Genomic DNA, 24,284 nt, shown 5'->3' with positions numbered 1-24,284 from the left:
GTATTCTACGGACCTTTTAAACGGTGCTTTAATCTCCTCAGTCGTATAATACTGGGTACACAAGATACTTTGGTGAGGAATTCATTTTCAACATCCCGAAATCGGCTGAGGAAGCCGCAATGGCGGAAGACGGAGAAGTGCTTGACAGTTGGGAAGATCAAGAAGATCAGGGCGTTAGTGTCTATTACTCGTAACATTTGTGTTTCTGTATAACACATCTAGGCTGATGAGTTTGATATACTGCACTTGAAAACGGTTTGGGAGGATTTTACAAAGTACTGTGCTTGACTTTCAGTTAGACTAACTCCGCTATTGTCAACTGATCCTCCTACACCCCCTCATTTTGAACTGTTACCTGGTTCCAATCTCCCTGAAAATCGGAAAAGAAAATGTGTTAGAACAGGATTTTTTTAGCCTTTAATGTTTGTGTAAAGGTCTTTGGAACCATAAAATGTTTGGGGACAAAGCTGAATACTTAAACAATAATTCTTGAGATCAATTTTCAAATCATGTTATTGTTATTATGGCTTCATGAAAGTACAAAACCAAGAATGACAACATATGCGCCTTGTGTTTTAGTTTAAACAATGTGAAGTGTCATTTCCGCTGTGTATAGTGTAACAGAGTTTGTCGATAAAATGACAGAATATGTCAATTAAGAATATACCTGTGCCCTTTCCTTTTGACAAACTCCTTGCGACTTTGGTTTTGTGTCATGTTTCAGATATTGGACAAGCGTTTGGATGAAATGAAAGTTAAAGCTCCAAAAACAGCCACGTAAGTTATCAGCATCTTAACACAAGTATATTTTAAATTACTTGGTGATGTTTTCTAGCTTGTCAAATTCTTAAGTTCTTCTGAAAACACGGAATATTGAGTTTAGTAGTGATATTTTTGTGTATCAATAAGAGGAATTTAAATGGGCCATGTGAAAATGTGGGTTACTTGTCACAAGAGTCAAATGACTGGAATTAAGTGGTCAGACTTGCTCACTTTTTTGATGCATGTTATTGTCATCAAGTACCAACTGTAATCACTGTATTGTTTTGTTCTGACTGGACCATTTACAGATTGTTGTCATATGTGGGGATATTGCTGAGTGTGGCATTAAATAACAAACTTGTAAACATGTGAAATTTGTTTTAAAATATGACATAACTCTAAGGCTACACAGAATACATTATGAGGCAAATGTGACACGGTTCATGGATATTAACGATTGTGAATCTTTATTCATGAAAACTTAATATCAAGGAATTAAAGTATCTAATATCATGTATAAGACAAAATATTATGGATGTCAACTTCCTTTTATCGTAAACACGTTTCTGGGCTTTTCCTTGCCTCTTCATCAGGTGGATGATGAAGGGACAAGGAAAAGCCCAGAAACGTTGTGCATGCAATAAAAAGAAGTTGACATCCATAATATTTTGTCTTATACTTGAACACCAACTTCTGTATGCCTCTCAAGAATCTCAACAAACATCATGTATTTTCTTTGGTCAAAAGATGTCAGTGATATTTATTATAATTATTATAAAGCAATGATAATGTCTCCTAAAGCTTCATGAGAGTAAAGCAAGTTTTATAAATTTCTTTTTAAGAATTTGGTAACATATGTTATATCTGGGATTATGCTCTCTCAGTAAAATACAGATTCTAGTTCTTTTGTTGGGTAGAGTCCCATCCGGGATTCAAACCCACACCCTGATCCAGGCACCTAATCGCCAGCACACAAAGTCAGCCACCTTACCCACTGAGCCACCGCTGCTTTCACAAAAAAAATGGTAGTCTAGACCCCGGACTTTGTGTACCCCTCTGTGATCATGTACTAATTAGTTATTAGTAATGGTTATTGCCTTTCAGCATGTTTGGAGGTGACTTATGTTTCACTGGTATAAGGACCATGTTAAAGAAACAGTCTTTCACTCTTTAGTTTAACAGTATTCCTTTGAATGCAAAGTTAAAATGTAATGCTTAAACGCTGATAAATCTGAAAAATTAAGAGCAATTACAAAAATGCCAATTTGTATAACATAGTGAATTTTCTCAATTTTCCAGGCAAGACAATCCTAGATAAACCAGTTGTGATTTGTTTCGCAAAGATAGTTGATACTAGACCAATCAGCAGAAGAGGGAACTCCCATAGTAGTTGAGGACTGTGTGTCTGATTCTCAGATGCTGATAAAAAATTGTAGACTGAATACACTCTTGGATATACATGTTCTTATTTCTGTTCAAAATGGGGCACATGGTGGATGAAATAGAATTTTTAAGGTTAAGTTAAGTACTTCTAAGTACCTGAAGTGTAAAATCCGGGATGTTTATGAATGTTATATTTCATGCAAGCTTTCAGTGCATATTATTCAATCAATCTTTAAGCTCTAGTCCATATAAAAGACCATTCTTTTAGTAAAAGCATTGACAATTTTTTTCCCTGTGTTTCTGAAATTCAGTGCCTCAGTTTTGGCAGCTGGCATGAGAGAAGACACAGCTAGAACCGAGTACCAGCCTCAAGTCCGAATACTGAAGAGGGACACTGTGTCTCCCAAAACTGTGAATGCAACTAACAGGTACATGAGTTTTGTTATATGTTTCCCTCAAAGTAACCAGTACTTGATGGTCTAGTGGTCAGAGCACCTGCCATCATGAGCTGCAGCATGGTATATCTGTAGGCTGAGAAAGGTATGATACTTTATGGATAACAGTGTGTCTTGATTGACAACGGTAAAAGAATCTTTAATGAAACGTCGCATCATAATATAATAAAGAAGTTGTTGTCCATAAAGTATCATACCTTATTCATCAACTTCTAAAATGCCAGTCAAACAGTTCATCTGTAGGCTAGTATTATAAAACTGATTAGTACAAGCATGTTAGTACAACATGTCTTGCAAGCTGCTTCATAAGTGCCAAATTGTGATGTTACACGGTTTTACACCCCATTTCATTTCACCTCACCTAGCTCCTTTGCTTGCAAAGTTGAGTTATGAGGTTCTAGCAGTTTATGTGAGGTGAGGTGAAATTGGGTTTAACGTCGTGCGTGAGAATATTTTGCACATATGACTTCCATGCATGTGTATGTGCGGCTGCTTGTACTAGCCCAGACTGAAGCTGGTTTTATAGTGCTGGACCACTGAGATACCATGCCGCAGTGAAGCATGAATACCCCACTCAGACACATTATACTGACTCCGAGCCGACCAGTCCTTGTTGTACCCATTTATGCCGAGCGCCAGGCAGGGACCAACAAGTACCATATTTTGGAGTCTTTTGGTATGACGCGGTCGGGGAGCAGTTTATGTGTGTCAACATGCACCAATAGCATGTATTACTGTTTGAGCACTGATTTGCTCAATCATGTTATTGTAGTAGCCTGTAATAGGAGATAACCAGACCATACTGTTCTGTGTACAAAATGTATGACAGCTTTTAATGTTAATGTATGGGCTGTAATGAGTCAGTTGAACCCGCAAGCCTGACTGGACTATCTATATTTACTGGATTAGTAACACAGTGATGTGATGACTTGGCCATCCAAATGTGCCACCTCTGCATTGATTTAACATCAATTATATGACAGTTCAGTGATGACAGTGAGAGCTACTAGCTTACATCCATGTACCTTGCCTTGTCATGTCAGGTTTCATGTTTTTATGTGTGTGTTTTCCCGTTGAATTGTTCAGGGACAAATCTGTAAAACAAGCTGAAAAAGAAGGCCATATACCTGACTTCAGTTTGGGCCTTACTGTTAGTCTGTCCCATCGTTTCGGTCATACCCTTCTCTTGTGTGAGCAGCTGGTAAACCAGCCACTTTGTTTTCAGCAATCAGGCAGCCAAACCAATGAAAACTCTGGAACAGCGTGAAGCTGAATATGCCCAAGCGAGACTGAGGATCTTTGGAAGTTTGGAAGAACCATCAGCTAATGACGTGGAGGCAGGACAGGGGAGATGAGAGGTATTCATGCTTGTCTGACATATCACCATGAAGCATGCACAACTTGTGTACTGATGTATCATCTTACTCCTTGACGTGTTAGGACCAGCAAATTATGCTTGTTATCACCTGACGATGTGGATTGGGTGGTCAGACTTGGTGATTTGTTTGACTACATGTTATTCTATCCCAATCATTTGGAATGATGTTCTTGGTGTAAGTTAGTGGACTGTCTGGTCCAGACATAATTATTTACAAAACATTACCCGTGAAGAAGTGGGTTAGAATTGGTCTTCAGCAATCCATGCTTGTCGTAAGAGTTGACTAACATGTCATCGTATCCCAACTGCATAGACCGATGCTCATAATTGATGACTGGATTGTCTGATCTGGACGCTATTATTGACAGACTGCTGCCATATGGCTGGAATACTGCCGAGTGCAGCATTAAGCAAGAAACAAATATACAAACACAAGAACCAAAGGGTCTAGACATTATTCTGGACAAGGAATTTAGCATGTATAAGAGGGCTCATTGATAAGTTACAAGTTTCTCAAAAAAGAAATGTGTGATGATGAAGTCTTTTGTTGTGGCCACTACATAATGTCATAGAGGTTTATCCATAAGAGCTTTGAGTCATTTGAGCTGATTGTTAAGTTATGATACAAGCATGGGTCTAGGAAATTTGGAAAATGGACAAATTTGAGGAACATATAGCGATCAAGTACAACTGACAAATTCAATACCAGCTTCAGTCTGATCCATAAGTTCGCCATCTGGGTTACAATTGGTCTTCAATTACCCAGACTTGTTGTAAAAGGCGACTAACGGGATCGAGTGTTCAGGCTTGCTGACATGGTTGACACATGTCATCATATCCCGATTCCGTAGGTCGATGCTCATGCTGTTGATCACTGGATTGTCTTGTCCAGTCTCAATTATTTACAGACTTTTGACATATAACTGGACTATTGCTGAGTGCGGAGTAAAACAAAAAACAACAACCATAAGGTTGCTTCTTATGGCCAGAATAGGTTGCAGGCGACCTATTGTAATCCCCACAGTGTTCAATATACTCGACCTGTGTTCGATTTCTCACATGGGTACAATGTGTGAAGCCCATTTCTGGTATCCCCAGCCGTGGTATTGATGGAACATTGCTAAAGGTGGCGTAAAACCTAACTCACTCACTCAATATACTCTATAATTGATCTAAATTTGAAACCTGTTTTTTCCATGTGAATATGAAAGCATATTTGGAAATGTCTTTTCATTTACAGACCTGCTGGATTGGTCCAAAAGTTTGAGGTATCCCCAGCCGACAATGCCGTGTCTCGTCAGCCGAAAGGACCTGATGGCACCCCTGGATTCAATCTTGAAAGATAACGTCTTAAGAGAGATTTTGTCAACTCCAACCAACAGCAGTCATTTGAACTAGATACCAGTGCATAACATATCAGGTCCAGACTTCAAGGGAGATGAATAATGATTTTAATACCCAATCTGAAAAATCACTAATATGATAGATATTTTATGAATGTTTATTTTATTATCAATGAATGTAGGCTGAATGATATGAAAGCAAACATTTAAGAGCAGCTACTTGTCATTCTCCCTCTCTCCCTTACGGTTGACTGGATCATGTTATGGTAATAGATTTCCCAAATCCCCAAACAGTCCACGTCTGGTTCTGACTGCTGGAACAATGTGACTTCAGTCCCCAAAGTCATGCAAAATGATCGGCACTGACCGTCATACAGAAAAGAAGCACTCCCTGCTCCTTACTGGATAAATCTGCATGACCTTCAAATGAAGTGGTCAAGGTCAGCTTGGTGTCTGCTTGCTTTTGCTCGCCTGAAGCTTGGAGAAGAGGCAGTGGTGAAAAAAAAATGACCAAACATTCATTGAATGCATGTGATTTTAATCGTGAAAGCAATAGATTCAAATTGTTGGAATCTTTACTTTTTGTCCAATTGGTGCTTGAGTTTTATTTTTTAAAATCATTTTATTGTGGATATTCAAGAACAACAATCTATTTGAAAATGTTACAGTTTTAGCTTTGTGAATTATTTTAAGATTTCAGTCCAGAGGGACTTCTATTCTGCATTAATTGTGAAAAGACCTTATGTGGATGTTCTGTTCACTAGCTATAGCAAAATAAAATAAAGTTTAATGTCATGTATTTTTATCAGTAGACATTAAGATATTAACAACAAATCTTTACTCTCTGAAGCATCTCTTTAGCATTGAGATAGTATTTTTACTCCCAATACAATACATCTCTGCAAACAAGCCAACACAAACAGTAAAAAGGCTCTTGATATCAGTGTGTACAAGGAATTTATCATTTACAACTAATTTCTTTCTGTAAATGAACAAGTATTGAGGAAGCATGATTGAGCCCTACAATGAGATAGACAATGCCATTTTTAGAAAGTGGTCAAATGTAACATGGTTTATTTGGGATTACACTTTCTGAGTAACATACAGATTCTAGTACTTTGTTGGGTTGAGTCCCATCCGGAATTCGATCCCACACCTTCAGAGTCAGGCACCTAATCGCCAGCACACAAAGTCAGACGCGTAGACCGCTCAGCCACTGCGGCTTCCACATAAAAATGGAAGTCGGACAACTGGTAGTCTAGACTGCGGACTTTGTGTACCCCTCTGATAAGTGTTAATTGGCACGGCTCCAAAGGCCGAAAACTATGAAATACACAATGCCATTTTTAGAAAGTGGTCAAATGTAACATATGTTATATTTGGGATTACACTTTCTTGGTATAGTAGAGATTCTAGTACTTTTCATAGCTTTCGGCCGTGGGAGCCGTGCCAATTAACACTTATCAGAGGGGTACACAAAGTCCACGCAGTGGCTGAGCGGTCTAGGCGTCTGACATTGTGTGCTAGCGATTAGGTGCCTGACTCTGAAGGTGTGGGTTTGAATCCCGGATGGGACTCAACCCAAAAAGTACTAGAATCTGTACTTTACTAAGAAAGTGTAATCCCAAATATAACATACCCTACAATGAGATTGAGAAAGACTTTTGCAGTTCACATAGAAGGAATCTTTTACTGTTCCAGGAACATATATATAATTATTCAGCGCCTTGTTGAATGTAAGTCTGTGCTTGTTGAGACGAGCTGTTAATTTAAAAAATGTATTCGATCATGATGATATTGGTACATATGTACACGGTCACTGGGTAAAGGGGCTTTGCATTGTTAAGAATTCTGTTTTAATCAAAGATCTGATTGAGGCACTTTGTCTATCATGTTACCAGTTGTCTGATTTACATGAACTATGTTTTAACAAAAGAATATACTGCTTGCAGCTTGTAAGAAATGTAATGGGCAACAAGAAAATCCTTGGTTGACATTAAGGTCCATATACCTAGAAATCTTGCTCTTGAAGTATTAAAATACTCTTTTCACAAAAACTACTTGGATAGATGTAACACAGATGATGCCCTGAGTCTGATATTACGACGTAGAACATTAATCCCCCAAGCTTGAAAGGACTCAACCAGCAGTTTCTTCAACATGTTGAAGATTTCTCCATAATTCTGAAGTTTTGCATTTCTAGAGCACCGAAAGGGCCTTCATCATACATTTATCCTTTGTATTATTTTTGTAATTGTTATATTTAATACATACTAAAATGCTTAATTCTGTAAAAGTTTATCTCTTGGGAACATTTCTTGGCCAAAAGTTCCACATTATAATTAATGTTTGGACATGGAATAAAGGTAATATCCTTATGAAAGTACCAGATACTAAATGTATATGTGATATGTAGCATGTTTGTTATGATGCATTGTGTAGCATAAAGGGTGTGGTACACTGTGTACATGTACCTTGATTATGGTGATGCATTGTATCTTGATTGTCATGATGCATTGTGTACCATGGTTGTCATGATGCACTGGGTACCAAGAATAATGTGATGCATTGTCTACCATAATGGGTGTGATACATTGTGTACCATGATTGTCATGAATCATTATGTACCATAAAGGGTGTAATACATTGTGTACCATGATTGTCATGATGTGTTATGTACCATAAAGGATGTGATACATTGTGTACCATGATTGTCATGTGTTATGTACCATAAAGGATGTGATACATTGTGTACCATGATTGTCATGATGTGTTATCTACCATTAAGGGTGTGATACATTGTGTACCATGATTGTCATGATGTGTTCTGTACCATTAAGGGTGTGATACATTGTGTACCATGATTGTCATGATGTGTTATCTACCATTAAGGGTGTGATACATTGTGTACCATGATTGTCATGATGTGTTATCTACCATTAAGGGTGTGATACATTGTGTACCATGATTGTCATGATGCGTTATGTACCATGAGAGATGTACAATGATTGTCAAAATCCCCCCAAAACACAGGTGATATCTTCATGGGTTGTGCTTTGTATTGTACATTGTGTCACATGACAATAGCCCACTAAATCTTAGCAAAGTCTGTAACAGCCAATAGGTAGAGGTTCTCTACAGAAACACATACTAATTTCTCTGTAAGGTGAAAAAGAATATAGATTATAGGAGTCCTTGTATCCTGTTTCTCTTTAGAATTCATTATCTCTGGCAGGGATAGACATTTTATACAACTTGTTTAATAGTCTGCAAACACTGAAATATAAAAATGTGAAAAAAATGAAAAGGATTCTTTTATTTATTCTGCTTACCCGAAAGACTCACATTCTGTCATGGTCCCTGTTTAAAATGAATCTTATATACTGACGGAAAAAACAATTTATGATGAATCCTAAGCAAAAATGTGAAAAATATTTGTGAAATTTCAAGTATTATATTCTTTTACCGACTGATCTGAAATTAAGGGTCATGTGTCTGTACCCTCCCCTCCTCCCCATGCCCAAGTATGGCTGAAGAAAAGGGAGTTCCCTTTGCCAAAACAATAAGGAAACAGTAGTATTTATCATAAACAAAGCATTATATGAGACATGATTTGTCTACCTTCCTCGAAAGAGTTTTTGTTTGTTTGAATGTAAATATTGATTTCTTTCTGAAAGATTTCAGTTATTTCCATGTGAAAACTTCGAAATGCAGAAAATTTATTTATTATAGTAAGAGATGTGCTTCTGGCTGCATGCTAAAATGCTAAAGAATGAGCTCCTGAGTATATATTACTAATCAATGTTACATTTTAGAATTTAGAACACATGTGATAATTATATCAGCTTTTCTGTATATAACTACTGATGGCTTCGAGGTTTAGAGTTAACAGCACCTGTATATTTCTAATTTGTGTAAATAGTTCCAGAAGCTATATATCTATCAAATATTTTCTTCACTTACCTCCTAAAATATATAGTATACCTGATTCTTTCATAGTCCTATCGTTACTCTTTTGGGAGAAGTTGAAAAAACCCTGATTCATATTTACCAAAGTTAATCTATCAATCAAAAACATTCAGTTCATTTGTATTATAACTTTAATTTTCTGTGTTACTATTAAGATTAACTGTTGTCATATGAAATGTTATTTAATATTCTTTTGAGCAGAACATGTGTTATTTAATAAAATTAAAATTTGAATTGAGGTACTGTGTAAACCATGAACTAGCCTTGTTGCCATCTTGTTTAAGTACACCATGCTTTTGTTTTGATTGAGAATCCTTGACAAGAAAAAATTGAAGTATTCATATGAAAGGAAAGTAATTAAAACACATATTGGCATATATTTGAATAAAAATGTCTTGTTAAATATTTAAATCAGTGAGCATAATTAGAAATTTAGATGCGGTTACTGTAAGCTACTGTAACCACATCTTGTACTGATATAGACACTGAAGAATTCAATGATAAATACCTCAGAGATTTTGGTATGAACAAATCTAATTTGTGTCCAAGAATACTTATGTAGGTTTAGGGCTCTTTTTTATGCTTGATGGGCATTTAGGAGTTGGAAGGTAACATAGCAACGTATGATGTTTACTGATGAAACTAAGCAACGGTTTCCTCATATTTTGATTCAACCGATCAGAGACTAAAACCTGGTGGAAAATGGAGTTTTAATGTTGTATATATTTGCCTTTACGAGTCTCTCTATGATGGACCAAATGCCATCGTACAGTGTGGCATTAACAACCGACATGTATTTAAATAAATTAAAAAATATGCATATGAAACAACAGTTGATGATTTAAACAGTCAAAAATTATTTTCAGTGTTATATTAAGTTGTCTGTATTGCACCATGGCTATTGCAGAAAGGTAACTGATATGTAGAAATGCATGTATACTATTCAAAAGCTAAATATTCTCTTGTATTCATATAGTTATACTGTAATGACATGTAGCTTCTTTTGAAAAGTATTTGAATGTGAAATGCGAAAAAAATAATTAATATTAGGTTTTGTACCAAACAGCCTTTTCCTAACTGTAAGCTGATTGAGGAAATTAAGTGGACTATCTAGTAAAATGTTAAAATACTAAAACAAGAATGAGAGCCAGTAGGTCCAAAATGTGAAATCGTGAAATGTATGATACAGGTTTTGTTATTACTTTATGTGTGGGTGCTGACATTGTTACAGTCTGAAACCCATGAACAGAGGGGATGATTTATTTGTTACAATGGTTATCTAATTGTCTGTAACCATGGTAATGGAAATTCAATTATGATCAGTCATATGTAGTGGCAATGTCACGGTTCGACTGTTATGTGAAATGAAATGATCATGGTTGAATTATTTGTGCCATGTGTTCCAAGTGTAATTTCTGAAATGTGTTAAGCTTTTTGATGAAGTATCTGTGGCTAAAACATGAAAGCTGATCATGACCCATGGGAAGGGATAATAAATTTGCATTGTGAGTGACAAACTGGTTTTAATGAAATGTTTATAGAATTTATGTTAAATGAAGTAAATGCCTCATCTATTTTCCAGGTTGTGTTGTTGTCTGTGTGGTGGGGTCTGACACTGTTGATGGGAAGTGCAGGCTGGGTAGTGTTGGTGATGTGAGTGAGTGAGTTTAGTTTTATGCCAGCACTCAGCAGTATTTCAGCTATATTGCAGTGGTCTGTAAATAATCGAGTCTGGACCAGACAATCCATTTATCAACAGCATGAGCATTGATCTGCGCAATTGGGAACTGATGACATGTATGTCAACCAAGTCAGCGAGCCTGACCACCCGATCCTGTTAGTTGGTTCTTACAAGCATGGGTTACTGAAGATCAGACCGCCTCCGTGGTGTAGTGGTTAGAGCGTCCGCCCGGAGTGCGGAAGGTCGCGGGTTCGATCCCCGACTGCGTCATACCAAAAGACATTAAAATATGGTACTTGTTGGTCCCTGCCTGGCGCCCGGCATTAATGGGTACAACAAGGACTGGTCGGCTCGGGGTCAGTATAATGTGTCTGAGTGGGGTATTCATGCTTCACTGCGGCATGGTATCTCAGTGGGCTAGCACTATAAAACCAGCTTCAGTCTGTGCTAGTACAAGCAGCCGCACATACACATACACACGCATGCACGTCGCCATATGAGCGAAATATTCTCAAACACGACGTTAAACCCAATTCCACCACCACCACTGAAGATCAATATGCTAACACGGACCTTCACGGGTCTGTTGGTGATGTGAGCTGTTCATGTCAATCAATGTTTATCTGGTCCGAAATGAAATTATTTACAGACTGTCATCACACAGCAGGAAAGGAAAGCCATGCTATGTGTGGGTACCATTTGTTTTGTTTGTTGTTGAATGCTACTCTACAGTATTCAAGGGGCGGTGGGGTAGCCTAATGGGTAAAGCGTCGGCTCGTCACGCTGACGATCCGGGTTCGAATCCCCACATGGGCACAATGTGTGAAGCCCATTTATGGTGTCCCCCGCCGTGATATTGCTAGAATATTGCTAAAAGCGGCGTAAAACCCAACTCACTCACTCACTCACTACAGTATTCAAGCTATATCATGGTGAAGAATGAGGACTATTTTTATGGATATACAACTTCTTTATTCTGTATAGGCGACATTTTGACATAGATTCTAATGTCGTTGTCAAGCAAGTTATTTCATGGTGGTAAGTAAGTAATCGAGTCTGGACCAGACAATCTAGTGGTCAATAGCATGAGCATTGATCTGCGCAATTGGGATACAATGACATGTCAACTAAGTCAGCGAGCCTGACCACCAGATGCCGTTACTCACCTCTAATGACAAGCATGGGTACCAGCTAAAATATGCGTACAATATCGAATCAGCATAATATTAATAGGCAGTGATTATGGGTGCAAGTTAAGGTATGTATTTAGCTGTGGTAACCATCTCTCTGTTTTGCTCCCTATAAACAATTTATATTTTGACTTTACACGGAGCAACAGTGTTTTCCATGTCAGTCTACATTTTCAAATATACTGCACTGACAACTCTGCCAAAATACACATGAATTGTAATTCTGCAAAAACTGAAACACGACCTTCAAATATCTATGCTTTTATATATACTCATGGAAACAAATAAGGGAACACATGAAAGTATAAGTGTTCCTGTATTCTTTTCCAGGGTTTCTTCTCAAGGTATCTATTGCACTGTTGGTGAAAAATCAAGAAATAAAGGAACACTTGTACTTTCATGTGTTCCCTTATTTGTTTCCATGAGTATATGAACTTAGCAGGTTGGAATCAACGATGCAGTCTTGTCATAATAAGTACATGTATTTGAAGGAAAGCATCTTTGGAAGAGAATCATGTTGCCTGTGTTGTTTGATCATGACACATGCACTTTACAGGGAGTAGTATACACAATGGGGCTATGGGACCTGGTCCCGTATACTACTCAGGGTGTCATTTAGCTTGCCTTGAAGAGATTGCAAACTTTGGGTTGTACTTTCAAAATATTGGTTGCACCCCCAAAAACATCTAAGAAAACAGATATCTTACCAAATCTAAAAGTGCTAAAAAGTTACTAATGCACTGTGCAACAGATTATTTCAATTCCTTTTATCATAATGAAACTTTCAATGAGAGAAAAAACATAATTCAGCTTTAAAAAGGTTTAATCAAATAATGAACAGCTTAGTTTCATTATTAACACTGTTGCTATGATGATTTACTATGTTTTGAAGCTTTAAGTTACTTGCACTGGATGCAACCTGGTGGTAAATGTTACTTGCACCAGCTAAAATTAACTTGCAAAGGTGCAACCTGTTTGTGGCTAAATTGCACCCTGCTTTACATAAGCATATGAAGTGCAATGAACATTTGTATCATGGATCTGGAAAGAAAACCAATGAGTATGGGATATGGTGCAAACAAACCAAAAAACATTGCTAGCGTGAAACTGGATTTGAACTCAGAATCATAGGTTTCTGGCTTGCCAAAGGGATAAAACTTTGCACAATGAATTGCAGCCCCTTATACTCCCCCCGTGGGTTCTTAATCTCATCAACTTCAAGGTGACCTTTGTAGGGTCATGGTCACACTCCAAATTATGGTAGACTTATTTTGTTCTTAGGGATCTGTTAGAAGTGAAATTATTTCAAATGAAAACAAATCGTACTTCCAGGAGAATTACATGCCCTTTCTACTATGTCCACACTACTTCTTTTTGCAATTATGCCTGTAATTTCTCCCCAAGCACAAATGGATTGTTGGTATTAGCAAGGCATGCTGAAAAAATTAATTGCAGTTTGGTCCAAAAGTTGTCTGGGGGCACTTGCTAGAGAAGGTACCAGTGGAGATCCGGGTTAGAATTGGTCTTCAGCCACCCATGCTTGTCGTAAGAGGTAACAAATGGGATCGGGTGGTCAGGACTGCTGACTTGGTTGACACATGTCATTGGTTCCCAATTGCATAGATCAATGCTCATGCGGTTGATCACTGGATTGTCTGGACCAGATTCAATTATTTACAGCTGGAATACTGCTGAGTGCAGTTTACAACTAAACCTACTCTCTGGAGAAGGGCACTTATTGCAAATACATTTGATAAATAAAAAGTATTTTACATTTCTTATATTATGTAGACCCTGTTTGTCCAAAGGGACTTTCATAATTTCTTGACCTGTGAGAACTGTCAAAGGTAAATGAGTAGGGTTTGTGGCTGCTGTGAACAGTATTCCAGTCACCGTGATATGGGAGGACAGACAGACTGAATGAGTATGGTTTTACGCCGCTTTTAGCAATATTCCAGCATGGTACCTATGTGGGGAATCAAACCAGTGTCTTTGGCGTGTCAAGCAAATGTGTTATCCACGAGGCTACCCTACTGCCCCAAACGAGGACAGACTTACGTGATGCAGATCTGTCCTTCACTCCATTATTCCAGCAATATCATGGTGGGGGACACCAGATATGGACATCACGCATGGTACCCATGTGGGGAATCAAACCAGTGTCTTTGGCGTGTCAAGCAAACGTGTTATCCACGAGGCTACCCTACTGCCCCCACCGAGGACAGACTTAAGTGATGCAGATCTGTCCTTCACTCCATTATTCCAGCAATATGATGGGGGATACCAGAAATGGGCTTCACACATGCCCATGTGAGGAACTGAACTCGACTCTTCAGCGGTACGAGCGAACGTTTTAACCACTAGGCCACTCCACTGTCCTGGTCCATCAAGAACAAACAAACAAAGAGAATCAGATATCAATATTTTATAATCTGATATTAGTGATGTTTATGTACATGTGTTATGGCATTCATCTCTGTACATGAGGCAGGAACCATACGATCACACATATGGCTCAGTCATCGTCTGTCACACGCAAGCCTGTTACCACTTGTTAATGACTTGTTCACCCAAAATAATATTTTTGATGTAAATACTGTATTTCCTGAATCATCTCAAATTTCTTACATTTATTGAACATAAATACAAGACAATATCCATGAATATTGTACTTTTTCACCAGATCATCATGTATAGTAACACTACATTACATAATCCCTAAACATTCCACTAAACAATCAACATTTACTGACTCTTCAAATGGTATCCTAGAACACACAAATCTAAACATTTTAATCTGAACAGTATCTCTGAAAACATTTCGCTCAAAGGAAGTTAAGAACATCTGATTCTTTAAAACCAGAGTTAACGTCTTGTTCCTTAACTTCTTATGTGTAGTATATTTTCTTTCTGCAGGAAACAGTGATGATGCATAGTTTGATGGCAGATCTGAGACATTTGAAAGCATGGCCTCCGTGGTGTACCTACACACATACAATCAAACAGCTGGGATTCTCATCTCCCATTACAATGGTCTCGATATTTCACCAAAATATCAGATCTGGTTATCTAAACATCAACCTAAAAACCGGTTATGGGTGAGCAGCAACTAGAAACGTACATCTACTCAAAGAAACGTGTATCTATTCCAGGAATAGAAGGTATTACTAACATGCTAGTCTGTGCCAACAAGACATTCCAGGCTAATTTCTATTGCCGATATTACCAATATCTATCTACATATATTGTGAAAGAGGATACATTCACATTTTCTATGAAGCGAAAATTACATTAAAAATTAAAATCAAAATTAAACTTTACTATAAAATCAGTTTCTTGACTAGACATACATATGTGTATATATTACTAAGCTTTCTACTTTTTTTATCAAGAACTGGAACCTAGTGAATCTAGTGAGGCTGCACAAAAGAAAAAATGTCTCCTGGTATCATTTTTCTCTGATCTACAAGGGAGAAACACTTTATATTATTCAACTGGAAACACACTGATGGTCTTTGATACAAAACCATTCATCAAACATGTCAGTTCAAAGATAACATGAAAAAGAATTTGGCAATAAAATCACTGACACACTGAATAAAAAGTGACATGTCCTTTTCACCCTTTACTGAAGAATCAGTATTTTGGACAATTAGCTTCAGAATATGTGATTTAAGACAAAAATATGCTGCTTATTGACAGAATATAGCTCCTTTATAGAATATGGACCTGTATGAAGACAAATTTAGATTTTTCATGCATCACATAACTCTGTAGTTAATGATGCATCATGATGAAATGAGAATTGTTGAAACATTTTTCTTGGATACAGCTTATCTTTATACTTGCAGTTCTAATTAGCAGAGTATACTTCGGACAAATACATTTCCTCGGGCAGCTTACACTTTTGCAGACACTGGTATTTCACTGATAAGAGGACCTTTGGAAAAGGTTCTTAAGCTTCATACTACTACACAGAAAGCAATAGTAAAGTATTCTGAATATAAGAAAATATAAATGTTAAAAATAATCCCACTTTGAACAAAATAACATTTATATCCTAATTTGCCTGCCAAGGGCACTTAGTATGGAATGCGAGGTAAATCCTGGAGAGATTACTGCACACTTGCTGTCCTCGTACTTGGATGGTTATTATATAACAGCAAGCCACGGACCTACATCAATGTGAATGTTCAAACTGGATCAGCTCTCTCAGTGCTTGTGTCTATACAGTGTTATCTCTGGTTAATGTGATGGTTTGTGGTAATTTCACAGCAAAGTAGGATGAAAAACAGGACAATCACCATTCATGCTCGTGGCTGGAAATATTTTGAAAAGGGAATTGGGTGAAATTTGACATCCTTTGGGGCATGTATTTTTACTAAACCTTCACAAACTCGGGGATACATTCCCTTGATTCTCAAGATCTTAAACTACATACTCATTATTTCTGATTACTAGTGGTATAAAGGATGGATATTTTGTGGATTCACCACATCACATGGTAGGATGAACCAATGGTCAACGATACAGAGCAGTCCCATTTGTACATCCATTTACAAAACATACATGAAAATGTTCAGATACACACTACATACAGTTTGCCTTCCCTCAGTTCATCAACAGAGCATGTTACCATTCATTGTTCATAAGACTTACAGAAACTCTGGTTATTACTGTTGCATTACTTCTTCCCATTAAAAGATCAAATGACAATTACATCTGAAAATGTTTAATTTTTTATCTACATTTGAGCATCAAACAACCTGACATAAATAGGACTATATACAATGTACTGAGCCAATATTGAAGCTTTTTCACACTAATAGCATCCCAAATATATCTGCTCATCTATTTTAAAAACAGATGCTTAAAGAATGATTGTTTTATATATCAAGTGGATATTTCTCATTAGAGTTGCTCCTCCATATGCTATGAATGTTATAAAAGAAGACATATTTATTGGATCAACGATCGTAGCACAAGACTGATCTGTATCATGACACAAATGGCATCATAGATTTGTTACATCATGAATAACACACCAATCACACTGATTGAGAAGTTACCTGATTTTCATTACAGGGTACATGTCCCTGTACTAAATTGCAACATATTCTGTCAAAAACAAGCTTGTACGGGTATATCAACATTTCAAGAAACAAAATAGCAAACTTGAGCGTAATCCTTAAAGTAAAACTTTACATGGTGATTGTGTAAGAATAGAACAAAAAACACTGCAAGGTGATTGATCAAGTATATTTTTTTAAAATTTTCAAAACAGAAACAGCCATTGTTGAACCTGATATTTATTTTTGTACTTTTCCATTCTAAAAGCAAACAAATCACAAGGACTTTAACCTTGTACATTGTCCAACCATAACATGAACAGTGGGGGTAACTACAACGTACCCTGGGGAGATAACTCACAAGCTCTATGTACAACTTTCAAACTCTCCTCATGAGAACATCCAGGACATCAAATTCATTTGACTATGACAACAGTTAAAAGTTCTGTACACATTTGTTGGAACAGATCATGGCACCGATGGTCTCTACAGTCGATGGGGTGATGACCCAACGATGTCCTTCCCTGTATTGTCTGGTGTATTTAATTGGAGACAACTTTGCCAGAATCTTCCTTGCCCTTGTATTTTGCTTTTCCATGGCTGAATGGCAGATACCTATATTTTATCATATGCTGAAAAGAAAGAGGAAATAAAGTTGAAAGTAAACAAGGTATACAGATGGAAAGCCATACAATGTATTTATAATTCCAATCCATTTAGCATATCTAAATTCTCATGTATTTATAATTCCAACCCATTTAGTGTATCTAAATTCTCATGTATATAGTATTCCAATCCATTTAGCATATCTAAATTCTCATGTATTTATAATTCCAATCCATTTAGCATATCTAAATTCTGAGTGACATTTAACCAATAATGTCCAGAAAGGATTTTTGCCTCAAATTCGGTAAAATATATAGAAAAAAAATCCTAACAAAAATGTGAGTGAGTGAGTTTAGCTGCACTCAGCAATATTCCAGCTATATGGCGGTGGTCTGTAAATAATCAAGTCTGGACCATACAATCCAGTGATCAACAGCATGAGCATCTATCTGCGCAATTGAGACCCGGTGAAAGGTGTCAACCAAGCCAGCAAGCCTGACCACCCGATTCCGTTAGTCGCCTCTTACGACAAGCATGGGTTACTGAAAATTCATTCTAACCAGGACCTTCACGGGTCAACAAAAATGTGAATGAGTGAGTATAGTTTTACGCCGCTTTCAGCAATATTTCTGCAATATCAGGATGGGGGACACCAGAAATGGGCTTCACACATTGTACCCATGTGGGGAACTGAACCCGAGCAACTGAACACTTGGCTACTCCACTGCCCCATCAGGATCCTGACATTGACCAGATGATTTTCATTCTTCATATTGAAGAGACCTATACTTACTTTTATCTGCCTTTTCATGGTAATGGTGAACAGAATGATGAAATACATGACGAGGATGGGCCAGAATACAGGGATGTTAAGTGCATCAAAAAATGTACATATCATTGCCACCACTATGGCCTTGGAAGCAGAGTACCTGAAATGATAAATGTGAAATGGATAAGGCATATCTTACAAACAACAACTAATAGTCTTTATCACAGAAAAGAACAAATGAACAATAACCCCACTGGCTATGTGAAGAGCTAACCCCGGTAAGACAAAACAGTAAACCTGTTAATGAGTGAGGAACAACTCTGGCAACATGTATAAGAATGCATAAGGGTAGAGCCTGGGAATTTGTAGAGCTAAACCATGGCAAATTTGTAGAGCTAAACCCTGGCAAATTTGTAGAGCTAAACCTTGGCAAATTTGCAGAGCTTAACTCTTGCAATGTCTTCAGCTAAACCATGGCAAAGTGTAAGACTGAACCCAAGCAATCAGCAATTTCTGACTACTGCTTACAACAAATGAAGAATATAATACTCACCAAAATTTAAATTCTGGTAATCTTCTCATAAAAGGACGAAACTCTTCATTTGCTTTCGTTGGCAATGACGGACCATCATCTGCGATGAAATAAACATACATACATATATATATATATATAATTTTAGCAAAAGGCTCTGGTCCAATTAGTGCTCTTCCTTTGGGTCATATGCAGTACAATTTTAGAATCTTTCTTGGTCAAATGTTTGAGCCAGCTGTTCACTATGAACAGTATTTGGATGCACTCCAAGCTAGAAGGATTGCACAAAGCGACTGAGCGTGAACAGCTTACAGCAATTCTTTGTTAACATGACTGTACTTATGCGAATTTGCATTCACTCATTCCCTAAGAAGACTAAATCTCTAAGATACTAAGATACAAGCAAGGAAGATATTGGTTGATTACTTACCATTGTCATCTAAAAGAGCAGGATCTATTTTTGGTGTAAGGAAAGCTATAAATAGATTCAACAGGTAGATGCCGAGTGCATATGTTACTATATACCAGCCCTGAAAAAATATAAAACAACAACATTAATTAACAACCACATGAGAAATCTAATTTTTATCTAACATACAATAGTGTCTGACATAGTGCTAGGCAGAACATGCAATGGTTGACAACCAGGATTAGTTCAATAATGTAGCGACAAGCATGCTTGTGTCTGAGGCTGCTTGTAACCATCTAGAATCATGCCTGTTTTACAGTGATGCCCACTGAGATACTGTGCATTAGATTTACAGTTACCCCACTTAGGAACAGTATACTGACTCAAAGCCATCCTGCCCTGTTTTAATATTTTGGTTTGGAGGGATCAGGGTATTGAACCACAAAATATCATAAAATGTGGTGTTCAGGTGTTTGGACAAGTAGGGATTGTGTGTGCAAAAAAGCCTTTCCAGTCCTATGACAAGCATGTTTTAGTGAGTGAGTTTTAGTTTTATGCTGCTTTTAGCAATATTCCAGCAATACCACGGCGGCAGGGGACACCAGAAATGGGCTTCACACATTGTCCCCATGTGGGGAATCGAATCCAGGTCTTTGGCGTGACAAGCAAACACATTAACCAAAAGGCTACCCCATGTCCTGTCTTTCTTGAAAAGTGAGTGAGTGAGTGAGTTTTAGTTTTATGCTGCTTTTAGCAATATTCCAGCAATACCACGTTGGGGGACACCAGAAATGGGCTTCACACATTGTCCCCATGTGGAGAATTGAATACAGGTCTTTGGCGTGACAAGCAAACACTTTAACCAAAAGGCTACCCCATGTCCTGTCTTTCTTGAAAAGTGAGTGAGTGAGTGAGTTTTAGTTTTATGCTGCTTTTAGCAATATTCCAGCTATATCACGGCGGGGGACACACAACATTGCTACTCTTGTGTAAACAGGTAACAATGAACAATAAAACAATTCTTTTTTCCGGATAAATACAACTGTAAATGATTCTAAGACCGTACACCATTGCTGTGGTGCGTATCTGCTACTTTTTCCAAAATATGTCCTTCTGTATCGTGCATATTTTTTATCCGTACATACGCCCTGGGCTGTGGTCTGTAAATAATCGAGGCTGGACCTGACATCCAGTGATCAGCATCAGGGGTACTGATCAACACAAATGGGGTACGATGACATTTCTCAACCATGTCAGCAAGCCTGACCATCTGATCCTGTTAATCGTCTCTTAGGACAAGCATGGGTTACTGAAGACCAATTCTTACCCGGATCTTCACAGGTCACAGACATTAGACTGACTGACTGAGTTTGGTTTTACGCTGCTTTTAGCAATATTCCAGCAACATCACGGCGGGGACACCAGAAATGGGCTTCACACATTGTGCCCATGTGGGGATTCGAACCCAGGTCTTCGGCGACGAGCCAACGCTTTAACCATTAGGCTACCCCACCGCCCCCACAGACATTAGAGGTGACTGTGGATAGCACACTGTCACTCAGCAACAGTCAGGCCATATCATGAGTCCATTAATTAAAAATTTGGACCAGACAAACAATTGACAGATATCATGAGCAACACCTCACACTATGTGAAATTTCAGTGCATTTTTGTTTGTTGTTTAATGCTGCATCCAGCAATATTCCAAACCATATGGTCTGTAAATAATCAAGTCTGGACCAGACAGCCCAGTGATCAATAGCATGAGCATTGATATACACAACTGGGATTTGATGACATGTGTCAACGAAGTCAGCAAATCTGACCACCATTTCATGTCAGTCGCCTCCTACAGTTACAACATGGTTGTTGGAGACCAATTCTAACCTCGGAGCTTCACAGGTCTCAATGCATGTGTCACATGGAATAATGACTGTACTTACCTGGAGAAGATAGACTCTGAGTAGATACAGGGCTGCCAGGACAACTGAAAAAACCCATCTTCCTGTGTTGTGGGGTGTGGCCCGATCTAACCAGTACTGTTGACGCTGCAGCATGGAGACAGTATTGTATTAATGACATTCAGTAACATAAGTGTGTCCTTTGGAATTGAAGTGTACAAACAATAACAGCGCTTTAAATGAATCTTTGAACTTGAAACATATAAACATGAACTTGACGTATATGGTAATAACTAACAAAGCCTGTCCCATTTCTCTCCACTGAGCTTGATAGTATGCTTTTCAATATCTGACTGACTGACTGAGTTTGGTTTTACGCCGCTTTTAGCAATATTCCAGCAATATCACGGCGGGGGACACCAGAAATGGGCTTCACTCATTGTACCCATGTGGGGATTCGAACCCGGGTCTTCGGCACGATGAGCCAACGCTTTAACCACTAGACTACCCCACCGCCCCCTTTTCAATATCTGAATCAAACTATGCAATGAGTGACTTCATACATGACTGGCTTATCCCTTCAGGACATTGGTAACCTTTTTTACTAAGCTTGTCTCTCATAAAACTGAAATGAAATGTTAATGACAACAGGATTACTATTCATCCAGTAATAAATTACTTCTTTTGACACAATTAATAAATAGTGCACATGATATTGATGTTTAACTGGAAACTCTTGAATATTTGATATTTCATTGTGTCTCCAGTGTATTGCTACTGGACCATGTACAATTGAAACATGATTTTTCAAAGCATTAAATACTTAATCTGACTTTAATAACCCTGATAATTGGTCACCCCAAAACACTATCACTGAGACCACCAGCCTACAGGCATTGTGATGGAGGAGGTTTCTGTAAAGAAACTACCATAGACCATTGTCTGTAGCACAAAATCATGAAACTAATTCACATTGCTCCAGATGAACAAAACAGAACTCCATTTCATAACAAAATGCTCAAGATGAAAATGAAAACTTGCATTTCAGCAAATCTGCACTGCAGTTTGCAATATGTAAATATATCTCACCTCACTAAAATGTCTATACGCTCTTGCTATAACATTAGGCTTTGATTGTGTTTGGGGCTCTTCAATGATGGCTGACATCCTGTTCTAAAGAACTGAAAGAAATGAACAAACAAATAATCATGCTGTCATGTACTGCACTAATTTTGATGCATCAATATTGTAAAGTACTACAATTTACCACGCAGGTCAATATCAAATCAGGAATAATACACCAATCCAAGCATTATACCTCAGATTGTATTCTTCCTAACTGGTATATAACCATGACAACCACTTATAATTTAACATATAAGTTAGAAAAAATGTTTGCGCATTAGTGATTACTGCAGTTGCCTCTCCCCATCGGTTATTGATAAAATATTCAGTTAAAACTGAATGTTTTACAAACATACCAAGTCAAAATATAATGCCTAAGAATATATGTTCATGATACTACTTCTGCATTGTGCAAATGCTTGTTACTGAAAAGAATCCCAAATTGATTCTATTATACACAAGTATGGGTGTAGATAATTCATCGTTTAGGATATTATTCTTTCCCTGACATATTATGTAATGGTTTTCCCTGACCTGATAGTTTAATAAATTTCATAACAAACCAACAAACCAGCCGCTACTGATTAGTGTTCATTTTCCTGGTGATTACCACTTAAATGTTTCCATTTTAGTGTGCCACTTTCATCCACAAAAACCTAATAGATGATTTAAATATTTAGAATTACTTAGGATTACATCAAATTAATTTGTCAAAAAAAATGAGAGAGTTAACTCTGACATTAACTTACAATTAACCATAAGGAACGGAAAGGGATGTTTCATTCTTTATGATTGTGTTATCATTGTGGTGTGGGTATTGGGATACATAAGAACATCCACTGTTGTCTTGATTATCACATGAACAATTGTAAAACATGTCTACATATTAGTTGTCCCGGGTAGACTTATAAATGTCTGAATTAATTCCTGGAATGGTTTACAGGAAAGGGAACTGAAGGTCCACCTTTTACACAACTAAACCTACATATTGAAGAGATAGACTGCACCCCACTTCATAGATGGGTCTATCTCATATGATATCTGGTGCAGTCTCAACAATTAGCTAAATCATGCTATGGTGTATGATCACCACTGACTGATAATTGTCTGAATTAATTCCTGGAATGGTTTACAGGGAAGGGAACCGAAGGTCCAACTTTTACTCAACTAAACCTACATATTAAAGAGATAAACTGCAACCGACTTCATAGATGGATCTATCTCATATGATATCTGGTGCAGTCTCACACAACAATTAGCTAAATCATGCTTATGAATGATCACCATTGATCGAATGTCATACAACCTTTTCTCACACTGTGACACAGCAGCCTCAGAATAGACATTTGTAAATTGGAAACTTAAACGTATTATGATAATTCTACAGAAATGTTCCTACCCTGAGACCTTAACCAACAATTACACACTAGACAACAACTGTCATTATTTTATTCAGTCTATCCCACACATATCCGCCATTTTACAAATTCTTTCGTCCTCGGCCGCATCGGGAAGCAGGTATTGTTGACGATACTGTCAAATCTATATAACTTACTTTAACGTGAAATGGGCACCTTGATGTCAATGATCCTGGAAATGCACACAAATGTTCTAAATCGAAAAACACCACGCAATTATCTGGGTTTTAATCATCCGGCCACGTTGCAATGCCTCGCTGTCACGAAGCCGACTCCATTTTGAACATCCGGTAA

General features: G+C 37.6%; 2 protein-coding genes across 3 annotated transcripts; one reads left to right on the top strand and one right to left on the bottom strand.

The window, feature by feature from the left end:
- Positions 1-8: 8 nt before the first annotated feature.
- LOC124287461 (SUZ domain-containing protein 1-like) lies at positions 9-5,335 on the top strand. Its single transcript, XM_046724014.1, has 5 exons — positions 9-173; positions 725-777; positions 2,457-2,573; positions 3,826-3,958; positions 5,219-5,335. Exons 1-4 carry the CDS (start codon positions 120-122, stop codon positions 3,953-3,955), a joined length of 354 nt encoding a protein of 117 aa, XP_046579970.1. The 5' UTR covers positions 9-119; the 3' UTR covers positions 3,956-3,958; positions 5,219-5,335.
- A 7,578-nt stretch (positions 5,336-12,913) lies between these two features.
- LOC124287475 (protein RER1-like) lies at positions 12,914-24,278 on the bottom strand. Of its 2 annotated transcripts, XR_006901278.1 has the most exons (8): positions 24,128-24,278; positions 22,537-22,628; positions 21,490-21,594; positions 19,568-19,667; positions 19,159-19,237; positions 18,630-18,765; positions 17,540-17,862; positions 12,914-12,925 (listed from the first exon to the last, which is right to left on the bottom strand). XR_006901278.1 is itself a non-coding variant. In XM_046724031.1 (7 exons), the coding sequence occupies exons 2-7, from the start codon at positions 22,612-22,614 to the stop codon at positions 17,773-17,775; spliced, it is 588 nt and encodes a 195-aa protein (XP_046579987.1). In that variant the 5' UTR covers positions 22,615-22,628; positions 24,128-24,278; the 3' UTR covers positions 14,572-17,772. The 2 variants fall into 2 exon arrangements, 1 of the variants encoding a protein (XP_046579987.1); XM_046724031.1 differs by lacking the exon at positions 12,914-12,925 and having other exon boundaries at positions 14,572-17,862.
- Between the last annotated feature and the right edge of the window lie 6 nt (positions 24,279-24,284).

Source organism: Haliotis rubra, unplaced genomic scaffold (assembly GCF_003918875.1).
Source record: "Haliotis rubra isolate DU_JTF1 unplaced genomic scaffold, ASM391887v1 Scf400, whole genome shotgun sequence".
In the NCBI taxonomy this organism is placed as follows: Eukaryota; Metazoa; Mollusca; class Gastropoda; order Lepetellida; family Haliotidae; genus Haliotis; species Haliotis rubra.
The sequence above is the reverse complement of the archived record's forward strand: the minus strand, read 5'-3'. Positions and strand labels throughout refer to the sequence as shown.